Source organism: Barbus barbus (assembly GCF_936440315.1).
Source record: "Barbus barbus genome assembly, chromosome: 4".
NCBI lineage: Eukaryota > Metazoa > Chordata > Actinopteri > Cypriniformes > Cyprinidae > Barbus > Barbus barbus.
The window spans coordinates 18691501-18706015 of record NC_136732.1 but is presented as its reverse complement, the minus strand read 5'-3'; the positions used below and the strand labels follow the sequence as shown (position 1 = coordinate 18706015).

At 39.5% G+C, this 14515-nt stretch overlaps 1 protein-coding gene across 1 annotated transcript; it reads left to right on the top strand.

The window, feature by feature from the left end:
* The first annotated feature begins 269 nt into the window (after positions 1 to 269).
* On the top strand, positions 270 to 3978 carry LOC306868807 (actin, cytoplasmic 1). Its single transcript, XM_079415186.1, has 6 exons — positions 270 to 398; positions 1684 to 1813; positions 1912 to 2151; positions 2471 to 2909; positions 3013 to 3194; positions 3288 to 3978. The coding sequence occupies exons 2-6, from the start codon at positions 1691 to 1693 to the stop codon at positions 3429 to 3431; spliced, it is 1128 nt and encodes a 375-aa protein (XP_079271312.1). The 5' UTR covers positions 270 to 398; positions 1684 to 1690; the 3' UTR covers positions 3432 to 3978.
* The last annotated feature ends 10537 nt before the right edge of the window (positions 3979 to 14515 follow it).

Genomic DNA, 14515 nt, shown 5'->3' with positions numbered 1-14515 from the left:
GCACAGACTTTTTGAAAGACGCCTAACTGGCGTGATCACAACAAAATACGAGAATACGGAAAGCAACGTATTAAAATTCGCAAACAAAAAGGGCCATTTTGATCAAAATCGCCTAGGCCTGACTCCTCATATAATCTAGCTTCTCCTTCTTTCACTCTCAAGTTGCAAGAAGCAAGTGTAGCAATGTGCACGCGACAGCCGGGTGTGTGACGCTAGACCAATCAGAGCGCAGAGCTGCGAAAGTTTACCTTTTATGGCTCGAGCCGGGCACATGCCGTCATATAAAAGAGCGCGCCCAGCTCCTCCGCCTCACTCTGAGCTCCTCCACACGCAGCTAGTGCGGAATATCATCTGCTTGTAACACATTCTCTTAAATCGACAACCCCCTCAAACCTAAGGTGAGTTGGTTTTATAAGCTTTTGAAGCGTTTTATTACGCTATTAGTTCGTTGATATTAATTCAAATGTTTAGCTATAATGCGCAAATGAAGCTAGATTGAGTTATTAGGCTCGGTTGACTTAACGTACCGGTCTCTTTGCAGTTAATGTTAAGCACAAGCTTTGCTTAAACGCTAGTTATTCTGTATTAACATGCGGTAAGTGTTATAAATGTGTGCTGTGTTATCTTAACTCTGTAAGTTAGTGGGTATGTCAGGTGGAAGTGACTGCGCCCGTTGTAGGCACGACGTTGAATGGGCCGGTGTGAAACAAGTCTTCAACCCTTTTAACCTTAAGTTGTGCCCTGATCAACGATGATTTAACGGCTGTGAATATGATTGTAGAGTTTTAAAGCTGTTAGAGAGGCATGTTGTACACTTGATGGATAGCTCTTCATGCAGGCGGTGCTGCAGCAGGGTGTGACCTAACGTTACTTTAGCTGTTAGCCGGCTAACGAGCACTCATCTGACGCCCTTAACCTGAAGAAAAAATATAACCTCTTTTACATCTACCGTTCAGTGATCACAGACACGTCTGCTAGCTCACTTTCAGCGCGTCTGACACGTTTAGTGAAAATGATGTTTTACAGTGTAGTGTGCAGCCTTTTAGTAAGATTCAAGTATACTCGCTATTTAAGCTTTAAGTGTAAGGTAAGCTAACTTAGTCAGTTTTAATAAGTGAAGTGTTCTGGTCAAGTTTTAAATGGTGGTTATCGTGTCGGAGGAAGCAATTTCTCTCATTGATGGAGGCTTTATAATATAAACTGAATGGGCTGAGGAAGATCGTGCTTCAGTGTGAAGTCTGCTCCTGAGGAGTCACTGAAGTGACTGCGTGTCTGTGACGCAGTAATTTTGGGCAGACACCCGTCGAAATTCGGTTGTGCAACTGACACCAGGCGAGGATTGAAGAGGATGTAAAACTTCATTTGTGTAGAATTTAGGGAGTGGCCCTGGCGTGATGAATGTCGAAATCTGTTCCTTTTTACTGAATCCTACGACTCTGGCTGAGTGCCACGCCGCCGCAAAGCGGCTCAAACCATTGCCTTTTATGGTAATAATGAGAGAATGCAGAGGGACTTCCTTTGTCTGGCATATCTGAGGCGCGCACTGTCGCTCTAGCACCTACTGGCGGTCAGACTGTAGAATGCAGCACGAAACAGGAAGTTGACTCCACGTGGTCACATGCTCACTGAAAGTCTCTTGCATGGCATGTGCTCTTCTAAACCGGGCTTCTCATTCTTTTGCAGTTCAGCCATGGATGATGAAATTGCCGCACTGGTTGTTGACAACGGATCTGGTATGTGCAAAGCTGGATTCGCTGGAGATGATGCTCCCCGTGCTGTCTTCCCATCCATCGTGGGTCGCCCCAGACATCAGGTGAGAAATTGAGGATTAGTTTCAGGATGCTTAATGAGAATTATTTTTACTCCAGTTCCTTAATGTTTATCTAATTCTAATATGCTTTTGTCTTATAGGGTGTCATGGTTGGTATGGGACAGAAGGACAGCTACGTTGGTGATGAGGCTCAGAGCAAGAGAGGTATCCTGACCCTGAAGTACCCCATCGAGCACGGTATTGTCACCAACTGGGATGATATGGAGAAGATCTGGCATCACACCTTCTACAACGAGTTGCGTGTTGCCCCAGAGGAGCACCCCGTCCTGCTCACAGAGGCCCCCCTGAACCCCAAGGCCAACAGGGAAAAGATGACACAGGTTGGTTTTTGGCTATCAAGCAGTGCTTTGAAGTCTCTTGTCTGTCCTGGTACCTCATTTTAGGTTCTCCGATTCATTTAATTCGTTCACTTCCTCCAGGCTTTGTGTCCTCTGAGCTCCTGAGTTTCTCCTCTTTTGCTGGAAGCAGCAGGTTATCTATACTTTGCCTGCCTGTTTTGCTGTTTTCTGCCACTCTTATTCTTTCTGCACTTTTTGTTTCTTTACTTTGAATTTTCAACTAACCTCTGCATGGTTGTGTGGATGGTGTGCTGTAACTGTTTTGATCGTGAAGTTAACCTCTCAAACCCTCTCTTTCCAGATCATGTTTGAGACCTTCAACACCCCCGCCATGTACGTTGCCATCCAGGCTGTGCTGTCCCTGTATGCCTCTGGTCGTACCACTGGTATCGTGATGGACTCTGGTGATGGTGTCACCCACACTGTGCCCATCTACGAGGGTTACGCCCTGCCCCATGCCATCCTCCGTCTGGACTTGGCTGGCCGTGACCTGACTGACTACCTCATGAAGATCCTGACCGAGAGAGGCTACAGCTTCACCACCACAGCCGAGAGGGAAATTGTCCGTGACATCAAGGAGAAGCTCTGCTATGTGGCTCTTGACTTCGAGCAGGAGATGGGCACCGCTGCTTCCTCCTCCTCCCTGGAGAAGAGCTATGAGCTGCCTGACGGACAGGTCATCACCATTGGCAATGAGAGGTTCAGGTGCCCAGAGGCCCTGTTCCAGCCATCCTTCTTGGGTAGGTGTCCTAACAAACATTACCTGCTATGTTTGAGTACTTCTAGATTTGAGTTGCAGGAGATCTGAAGAACTTGGGTTAACCATTCATCTTCCTTTTGCAGGTATGGAGTCTTGCGGTATCCATGAGACCACCTTCAACTCCATCATGAAGTGTGACGTTGACATCCGTAAGGACCTGTATGCCAACACTGTGTTGTCTGGTGGTACCACCATGTACCCTGGCATTGCTGATAGGATGCAGAAGGAGATCACATCTCTGGCCCCCAGCACAATGAAAATCAAGGTGAGCTGTGCTCTGAACTTTGCTGTTACCTCATCAGTCTCTGTCTGCACGTGTGGCACCTCTGCATCTTGCTAATTGTTCATCTCTCCGCAGATCATTGCCCCACCTGAGCGTAAATACTCTGTCTGGATCGGAGGTTCCATCCTGGCCTCCCTGTCCACCTTCCAGCAGATGTGGATTAGCAAGCAGGAGTACGATGAGTCTGGACCATCCATCGTCCACCGCAAATGCTTCTAAACGGACTGTTACCACTTCACGCCGACTCGAACTGCGCAGAGAAAAACTTCAAACGACAACATTGGCATGGCTTTTGTTATTTTTTGGCGCTTGACTCAGGATCTAAAAACTGGAACGGTGAAGGTGACGGCAATGTTTTTGGCAAATAAGCATCCCCGAAGTTCTACAATGCATCTGAGGACTCAATTTTTTTTTTTTTTTTCTTTAGTCATTCCAAATGTTTGTTAAATGCATTGTTCCGAAACTTATTTGCCTCTATGAAGGCTGCCCAGTAATTGGGAGCATACTTAACATTGTAGTATTGTATGTAAATTATGTAACAAAACAATGTCTGGGTTTTTGTACTTTCAGCCTTAATCTTGGGTTTTTTTTTTTTTTTTTTTTTTTCCAAAAACGAAGCTTTACCATTCAAGATGTAAAGGTTTCCATTCCCCCTGGGCATATTGTAAAAGCTGTGTGGAACGTGGCGGTGCCAGACACTTGGTGGGGCCAACCTGTACACTGACTAATTCAATTCCAATAAAAGTGCACATGTGTAAGAATCCTACTCCTGTGTGACTTCCTGTGTTTGTGCCAAGTGAACTTATGTCTTTCAGTTGATTTCCTCTTTAATAAAAGTAGTCTTTCCTTGTGTTGTGAGCTTTCACATTTCTCAGTTAAATTTCTTCGATTAGAGCACTTCAGTAAAGTGGAAATATAGCTTATCTTGGCCTCTTAAATGTAGATTTAGCTGTTTTTTTTTTTTTTTTTACAATCCCACTGATACTTTATTTTATATCTAAATGAGTTTTTAAAACTGACGTTCTTCAATTTAGTTTGAAACTGCCTTTTAATTTAGCTCAAGTTTCCATGAGATAAAGTTATACTAAGCCTTTGGGTGGACCTTTTTTTTTAAGTCCTAGAGGTCAAAAATATCTGCCACCATGGCTGACATAACTGCTCATGCACAAACGCTATGAAAGTATGGAAGAATAATCGAGGTTTTAAGTTAAGTAGCTGATCCAAGGTGCTAACAAATTACTTGTAACTTCATTCTGATCTCAACTAGTTGAAAGTGAGAATTTAAGATTAATCCGCTTCTTACGCTACTAGGGAGCAGTTGTGACTGAAGTCTACATCTTTGAGAGAGCATTATGCCACTTTATGGTCAGATGGTGCTGCATATTAATTTGTGCTTCACGTAAGTATACAGTAGATGGCGCTACACTCACAGCTCATAAGTTCTTGTTGCTTTGCTTTAAGAAAACAGCCACTAAACATACCAATGGTGACTCAATCAAGGTGCAAGAAACTTTTCTCCTGGGAAGAATAAAAAAAAAATAGAAGTGATATGAAATAGAAAAACAAAACGTGGCACATATCCAATTTGCGCAAACAATATACTCTAATAAGCGGCTGCTGTTTTTAGGTAGATCCTGGTGTGCTTGAACTTTGGTTATTGATGTAGTATATACTTATAAATATGAGTGGCCTAGTTGCATATATTTTACTGCAAGCTGCTCCTCGTCTTGACAGCTCTTGATGAAAAATGATCAAGAGATTTTCCTGCTGTGTACATCTGTGCGAGTGTACAGCATAATACAGACTGTGCTTTATTAATAGCTAAGATAACTTTCGGTGTATTGAATAACAAAAACAATATTCATTATTTATCTACCCACCATGTTCACTATTTAGATTTATTTTATCTGTATCTTTTATTACCACTTACCATTGAATTATTTTTGTAAAGCTGTCCTTAAATCTTTTATTCACAGTAAACAAATGATTTAGGCTACAGATGAATCTTGTGAATCTCATAATCAGCTGAGTTCATCTGAATTCTCTCTCTACCCCCAACACAAGCACACAATGTCATTCTTCCCTTCAACTGCCCACGCAGGGACACAGGCCACGCGCGAATGCCCCCCTCATTCATGATGAAACAATTACACAGGAGCAAGCCGCTAATAAGCGAGTGTTTAGGCTACAGGGGCATCAGCATTCACCGCGCTATTTCTCATTGATTGCGCAATTATTCGAGAGACTCATTCAGTCCTGTCCCACAGACATGAGCATTTGTGATTGATTGCTTAATGCAAACTAGACTGAAGGATGTTTTAATTTTGTTGTGTTTTTATAACGAAAAACCAACAGAAGCGAGGGGTGCTGCGGAGGTGTTGTGCCCCTCAGTGTCATTAGATCCACTGTTCTCGGGACCCCTGCAGAGCTGTGGTCAAATGAGCACTCGAGGTCTCAGAACAATTTTGTGGTGCCTCACAGTGTCCGACTGAGCCTGCAGGAGGTTTTCTGCTAACCAGTGTTATTTTAGTCTCATTGAGATACTGTTATAGATTTTTATAGTTATTAATATTTTGAATGTTTTATTTTTTGTATTTTCTGTTTTTATTTTAACTTTTAAGTTTAAAGTTTTTGTATCATTCTTATTTTTAATTATCTATATATATATTTTAATTATTATTTTTATATTATTTTATTATTGTCTAAGTTTGTTATTTTAGTACATCAACTTAAAATTGCCTTTGCAATTAGCTAAAACAATATAAGATAAAATAATATTACAAATTTTTTTGTTTTTATGAACCACCAATGAACTTATTTTATTATTAGAATTATTTTTTTTTTTTAAATGAATCAAATCTGTTGGCACCTAACCCCAAAATAAACGGAAATATTTCATTAAAATATATGTCCTATACAGGTTTTATTCATTATAATTTTAGTTTTTCTTTTTCTTTTTAGTTCAACAACTTAAAATAAATTAAAATGAGAAATTGTCTTGACAACTAATTGAAATAAATTAAGATAAAGTTTTTTTTGTTTTTAGTTTATTTCAGTTAAAATGCTGTTTTATTTCAGGACAAAAAATGTCAATTGTATGTTTTTTTTGTTTTTTTCAATGAAATACTATTTTCATTTATGGATTTGTTTTTAACAAATGAAACCTGCTGTCACCCAATTCCAATATAAACTAAACTATTTCATTAAAAGTCAGTCAGATTATTATTATTATTATTATTATTTTCAAGTGACAGGTTTTTTTATGGCTTTAGTTTTAGTTAACTATAAGAACCTTGATTCTGCAGCTGAAACCTTGGGAGAGGAAAAATGATCTGATTTTCGACTACATAAATATCTGTGCTGCCAGATGTTCAGTATCAGTGATGATCTAGGTGATGACATTTTTTCATCATATGGGGAAGTATAATTGATTGGTTACAGTGTCCTTGTAAAATTTCATTCGAAAAGAGCATCTTCCACTTTTAGTACAGAGTCCCATTTCCTGCAGAGCCCAAGGGACAGTTATAATGGCAGGTAACTCATCATTAGGAGACAGTTCTGCAATACGTTACAATACTTATGAGAAGCTGCTTAGATGCTTCCTTTTGCTCTTCATATTTTTATTTCAGTTCAAATGAAATACAGCTTTTAAATGACTGTTTTACACAAAAAGAATTTGTATTGTGAATGCACAATGAACTGCTCTTTTTCTATACTCTTTCTAGAATTATATGTAATTTTACAAATCAAATCTGATACGTCACCTAACTCCAATATAAATTAAACCATTTTATTAAAAGCATGGGGAATGTGCCACACTCAAGGAAATGGAGAAAGATGTTGTCTGAGGTAATGGATAATCCACAGGGGAACCAAACGCAAGCCAGTCTGTCCTTTGAGCAGTTTAACTCCGGCCTCAAATGAAAAATATTGACAAAGTGAGACAAGCCATCTGGATGTCAAATCTTCAGCTATTCTAATAAATAATATCTCATCTTTCATCTTCTAGTCTTAGAATAATAAATCAAATCATGCAAATAAATAGATGCTTAATTCCAAGTTCAATTTGCTTGTGGATTAGAGGCTTTCTGAGCCGTCAGAGGGATTCTATACAATGTCTCTATTCACTGGATGTCACATTCATCATGGCTTTCATTACAGCTCTGCACAGGCTCGGTATACCACTGAATGATGTGCAGGAAGTTGCTTTACGCTGTCATTGCACAAAGTCAAGGTGTTGTGATCTTGAACAACAAACACTGTCATTCCATTTTAATAAGAATCAAACCAAGGATTCTTTATGTATACCTGCATTAAAGAATAACAAATATTCACCGTAAAAAATACAGTACCAGCGCTTCAAGCATTACAGGAAGCATTTTGGTGCCTGTTCTGCATTTCATAACTGTAGGCCTGTTTTTCATTAACCAATAATATTCATATACCAGTCTACTTAAACTACTAAAATCTGCTTTGTACCATAAATACTAATAACCACCATAATGACATGGAGTAAAACAGAAAGCCACACAATGAATTAAAGATCATCATAATTTCCCTTTCCATAAACAATTGCTAATGCTTTGTTGCAATGTTACCCTTACAAAGACAAAATGCCATCATTGTAACACACAGCTGTAAACACTGACTGAACAACACACAATGTAACATAACCAAAACTGTTTACAACTATTTACAGTAGCATTACATGTCCTGGTAAACTTTGTATTTTGTTCATTTTAAATGCTTTTTACAATTATATTACTAAAAACACAACAACTGAATTGCTGCAAATCATTAAAACTATAATGGAACAACTGTTTATTTTGATTATTGTTAATGTTATAGATTTTTAAAAAGCTTTTAGATGACGCCAACCCCTGTGAGCATTTCAGATAGCACAAACTCTCAATCAACAGCTGAAACTGCTATATTATAATCATCATGATCACAGCATGTAATCATTGCTTTAATTTGTGTTCATCATTTCTGCTTAAATACTGTCATTATCTAACTACATGATTTGTATTATCCTAGAACTAGTACATTTAGAACCTAGTATATTTCTATCATTACTTTGACACACTCACCTCTGATAACAGATTACTCTTCATTGTAATGTAGAAACATGCATTTGTAAAGCTGCTTTGCAACTATGTGCCTATACAAAAAAATAAGGGAATTCAATTAAATTGAATATTCAAAAAATAAAGAAATCAGGGTTGTTGTTTTTTTTCGGCTGAATACCATCATGAATGTAAACATCATAACCTAAATCCCCATAATGCACGGCTGTAAAGGGATAATTAACCTAACAATAACAATTTTTGTAATTCCTTACCCTCATGTCGTTCCAAATATCACACTAAGCTATAATATGGCATTTAAAGACATGGGATATAGCACCGGAGTCATACTCTGAAATGTGATGTTTTTGAAGCTTGACAGTGCTTGATCACCACTCACTTTCATTGTATGGAGAGCATCAGCTTTCTTCTTCTTTTTTCCACAAGATAGAATGTCAAACAGGTTTGGAATGACATATGGGTGAGTTGTGATGACGAAATTGTCATTTTTGGGGCAACTATCCCTTTAATGCATTACTGAGACACTTCTTATCTGGTGCACAAAGGCATCTAATCATTATGTCCTGAGATAAAATGAGTAGTTATTTTCCACTAATAACTATCTTATTATAACATTTGTGGTATTATGACACCTGAATATTCTTGTGGGAAGAATCTCTGCAGGCCGTAATCCTCTGACTCATCTCTTCACAGCCCATTGACCCTGCTGTCTTCATTTAAACACAGCATTGCATTAGTTGTAATGTGCACACAAGTGAGTACCAGCAGCTCTCCTGTGCTCTGTTTGCATGTTGTCAGGGGAGCTTTACGTCATGCTCCAGCTCTGAATGGATATACGTCCAAATAAACACAGTGCTCAGCTTTACCAAAAAGTGCCATGTGCCTTGGACATTTACATATATATTCATGGTGTATGAATATGTCAGTCATAGAGAACAGCCACGGGAGCATCACTGTTATAAGGGTTCATGAGATTGTGCCCAGATGGCACAGCAGGTGCAGAGTCCCGCTCTGGGCACATGGTTAGAAGGTACCTGTCAAAAAACTCACTTCATCCTTGAATCTATACATCTCCCCCAGTGCTTTAGCCTACACAGCTGGAGGAGACATCCCTGCAGCATCCAAGACATTTACAGTGCAGTCACGAGATGGGAAGGCTGAAATCAGAATTATTTTTTTGCTTAGCGGTCAGCCTTTTCATCACTCCCTTGCTGCGTGACATTTACAGACAAAGTGACAGAACAGAAGCTATCAGACAAATAATGGTGTCTTGTTTTGAGGCGGGCAGCATCAAAGCTGGGACACAAGATGGACCTCGGCACATGCATCACAACGTAGCATTCGAACGGTGGCACCTGTAGAACTGCAATGCTCTAACTCCTTCACTCTTCTCCATACAGTTATAATGAATGAGGACTAAAGCTTTCAAGCTTCTATAAAGGCACAAGAGCAGTAATGTAAATGCATGTGAAGAGCGACATATATGGCTTGTGCACCATATTTTATATTATGATGAAGCCATATATGATAAATAGAGAAACAGGGTTATTATTGTTAACTAAAATGTCACACAGCTCCATAACTCCATAAATGTCACACAGCAAGGGCACAAAATCACTGCCCATAACAATTTCATTAACTGTTTCTTGCCAGTGGAATGATCTTACCAACATCATCCAGAACACAGAATCCCTGACAACATTCAAGGGACATTCATCTCATCTCTTCTGTGAGCACTGAACTGCATCCTTCTGAAAAAGAAATAAATGAATAAATAAATTCCTCTATGCTTTCCCTTTTTCTTAATCCTTCCCTGTTCTAGCTTGTACTATTCTAAACTACATCTGAAATGTTGTCTTACAAACACTTCTCCTCTTTATCATGAATTGCTTGTATTACTAATTTGTAAGTCAATTTGGAAAAGCATCTGTTAAATGAATAAACGTAAATGTAAAACATATTTTTTATTAATTAAAATAAAGCAAAAATAAAAAATAAAATGTTAAGATGAAAAACTAAAACTTATTTCGGTAACACTTTATTTTAGGGTCTCTTAACTAGTTGCTTATTAGCATGCATATTACTAGAATATTAGCCGTTTATTAGTAGTAATTAAGCACATATTAAGACCTTATTCTACACCTTCTAATCCTACCCAATAACTAAATTTAACAACTACCTTACTAAATATTAATAAGCAGCAAATTAGTTTATTGAGGGAAAAGTCATAGTTAATAAGTGTTCCCTATTCTAAAGTGTATGCTAAAGAAATTTGCCTATAGTCCATAACAAAGTCCTCAATACAAAGACTTTTTTTTTTTTTTTGCCATTTATTAAACTAAGTTACTTTCAATGTAGACCACGTACTCTTAGTAAAACTGAGGTAAAATTGTATAACATTTTACCGTGGCTCTAAAGATTCAGTAGCTTTAGGTTGATGCAGACTTCAAAATGTCTGCACAGAAATAAGAAAGAGAGTCATGCGGTTTTAGAGCGACTTGAGGGTGAGTAAATGATGACAGAACTTTCATTTTTGGACAAGCTCTTAAAGCTTTTAAACAGGTTTTTGAGCTAATGGACGCTTCGACATCAAGTGCCACTGTTTATGTGACTCATCCCATCAAACTGTTGAAAGCTGTCAGAAATGTTCCAGGCACTAGGTGAAATCGCCAATCGCCCATGGTCACACACTCTAAACCCTGGGACAGAGAGCAGCTGGTCTCCACACTTAATGGACCCTCTGCTGCAGCACAATCTCAGCTACCCTGCTGCTCTCCAGATGCTGTGATCTACAGATGAAGGTCATCAATCAATCTGTAAGGACATCGGGTGTAGAATGAAACTAATGAGCTCAGAGGGAACACTGAACCTCGTGGCCTCTCTGCCAGTCTCTGTTCACTCAGGGTTGAATCAGGGACGAAGTTATTGTGTATTGTGGAGTTCACCGCATGTATGGAAAAAGCACTTTGCTAGTACCACAGGTAGATGTGTTATACATTCAGTGCATTGCCTGCGAATGCTGTGCGAAACAAAAAACGCTATGGTGACTATGATGGATTAGATTCTTTTCAAGTTGGAAAGTGCAAAGCTGTGCAAGGCTTGATTGAACATCACAGTGGCCGTCTACCTGCCTTCAGGGAGCAGAAAGACAGTTTCCGCCCAACTCTCTTGGCAGGCCTGGCAGGGCAGCTGAAAGGAAAAAAGGATCGAGGTTTACTTTTTCACATCCTGGCGTCAGTCGTCGCTGAGTGAACTCTCCTTTCAACACACAGTTTACAGGATAAAGCTCAGCGCTTCAGGTGTGTTTACAGTGGACCGGACCATCTATTGCAAGAAGGTGAAGAACCTCCAGGCAGTTTGGGTGTTGACAGCTCCTTCTTCACTGTTTGTTCCTTTCAGAGGGGCCGGCGGCGGTGGGATGGGAGAGCTCAGTGGTGGGGCCTCCATCTGGGACTCCTGTCAGAATATTTGAGGCAGACCTACCGGATCCCGCAGGAAAGGAGACCTTTACCCCTCCAGGCAACACGGATCAATGGTCTCCTCTGCCTCTTTTTGAGCAGATGAATGCATCGTATGTTGGCATGCAGCGAGAGCGCTCAGAATCTCAGTGTGAGAGCATTCACTTCACATGCACTCTTTTACGTAAAGAAGCATTAGTTGAGATTTGATTAAAATTCAAAACCGCCTTGGCACTTTTCTGAGTGCGAACTGCTTATGCACTCGCACTCTCGGTCTGCATATTAAAAAAGCACGCTTTGTTATTACTGGCAAAGGAGCTGCACTGCGAGTACTTTCAGATGATCTTGGTGGAGATGCTTTTGTCAGATTAATAACCAGATAGCGAGCCATTTGAGAACACAGCAATTTTCTATCCGCTTCTTTATTATGAAGTAGTAAAAAGAAAATGTCTCACACAATCAAAACATTTGAAAAGGCACATAATGGAAATGAGGAAAAGAAGAAAAGACTTTAGATGGAAAAGGGTGGAAACAATTTTCATCATTTCTCATTCAGTCTGTTAAGCTGTGGAGTGAAAAGAATTTAATTTTGTCATGAACTAAACATACATGCATATGGTAAAGCTAAACAAAGAAAAATCCATCAATCCATCGTGAAAAAAAACATTGTGACGACACTGCAAAATATGTAATTATTGTAATATTCTATTTCACAAAGTCTATTTAATGGTTTTAAGAGCCCTCGGAACAAAACAAAAAAGTGAAACATATACTAACTATAATATAAAATATAAAATATAAAAATGTATTTAGTCAGAATACCCAGCTATTTTTTAATGGCTGTCATTGAAGAAAAGATACTTGCCCAGAGAGTGTGTAGTTCAAGCATCGACCAGCAGGGGCTAATGGTGCTATAACAATATGCTAATTTTTTGATCCTAAACAAGCACAATAAAGCTACAAGCAAAACAAATATCCTTACATGAAGCTACTGCGACAAGAGGTGTTTAGCAGACGGAAAATTAGCCAGACACTTGGCGGACATACTGTATGTCATGCTCCATCGAAATGAGTCGGAAGTCACAGTGGGACATTTCTGGAAAAAAGTTCAGCAAAAACATTGAATTTTGATTCTTTTGCATCTTATGTTCTTTTTGATGAAACAAAGTCTCAGCTTTCAAATTGTATCAGTTTCATTATGAAATTCAAGAAATAAAATTTACAAGAGCATATAGCTACATTTACATTTATCTGACGCTTTTATCCAAAGCGACTTACAATTGCTATATATATGTCAGAGGTCGCACGCCTCTGGAGCAACTAGGGGTTAAGTGTCTTGCTCAGGGACAAATTGGTGTCTCACAGTGGATTCGAACCCGGGTCTCTCACACCAAAGGCATGTGTCTTATCCACTGCGCCATCACCACCCCCCTGCATAGTTATATTTACAGCTAAAACTGTAAATATAACTATGAATATGCGCACTATAAATGCATTGATTATTGTTGTCATCATTTATTAATTTCTTAATTGCAGAAATGTATGCTTGAATAAATTGAGCATACATGTAAAAAAAAAAAAATCTGTGAAGATTTTTATCACTATTTAAATTACTTTTATTCAATGCATAAAACACCAAATGACTTTCTGGATCAAGACGATTTCCAATGATGGAGTGGGTCACATATTAATCCTAATCTTGTTTGCAGTCGATCTAAATATGAATTTAATTTGAATGATATTTGTGTAGAACAAGGTTTATCAACTAATCATCACCATATTGAACTGACCATTTTTTAGATGCTAAATGAAACCTGGCACTGCATTAAGACAGAAAGTAATAACACCCTAGCCTAGCTTTTGTGAGATGTTCTTCAGGACAACAGCCAATTTATACTGGCAGTTGAGCTGAGCTTCATTATGTCCCACCATTTAAAACTGTGACAGTCAAAACTCCAAAAAGTTCATCGGGCTGATTGGATATAACTTCATTTGAAGTGATTCCCTGTCTAAAAACACTTAATTCCGGGCCAAGCTTTGACGGATGAAACCAGCCCTTGACTGCATGGTTTGTGGACTCTATTGAGGGTGACAATTCTCCTTCAGTCGATTTCCTCCTCCTCAACGGCAAACTGAAGGGGCGTTGCAGGATTCACCCCCAACAATGTCAAATCATTCTCTGCAACACAGAGCCAGAATTACTGTTAAATGGCTCTCCTCAAAAGACAGGCGTCCCAGGTGTGTGTGGCGTGTTTGCGAATCTTGTGGCCGCTGAATTCGCTCTGCTGGCAGAAGAACGGTGTAAATGGCCTATTGCTGATTATTGCCCACCTCCCTCTTTGACAATCGTCACAGCTAGAGGAGGTGAGCAACCTTTATTAACACCTCCATCTATCAGCCCTTCACTTCTAGGGACCCAACTGCTAATTCCCGTATAGATCGACGGTAATTCGTTAACGGTGACTTGATAGGAAGGCAGCAGGAAAAGCAATCCTCCCAGTGATAGATCTAGGTTTTTTCCCACCCAGCCTCCCCTCAGACGGCATACTTTGGGAAAAGGGCTCTGCAGGGTTTGAAGGTCCCATTTTGTCGAACATAATGGCTCTTGATCCAACCACTGCAATCACCCCCTCCCCTCCTCTAAACTGCCTTTTGCTCAGTTTGATTTCCGGTTGTCTGGTTCTCACTCGCACACACTCTGCCTGAAAGAGAACGCTGAGCTGGAGCTTGGCTTTTCACCTCTATAAGTCAACTTTGG

Bases quoted from the DNA above. Each gene is read 5' to 3' on its own strand.
- LOC306868807 (XM_079415186.1), top strand. From the start codon at position 1,691: ATGGATGATGAAATTGCCGCACTGGTTGTTGACAACGGATCTGGTATG. The intron at 1,814-1,911 runs GTGAGAAATTGA...TTTGTCTTATAG, and splicing joins TGGGTCGCCCCAGACATCAG to GGTGTCATGGTTGGTATGGG. The intron at 2,910-3,012 runs GTAGGTGTCCTA...TTCCTTTTGCAG, and splicing joins GTTCCAGCCATCCTTCTTGG to GTATGGAGTCTTGCGGTATC.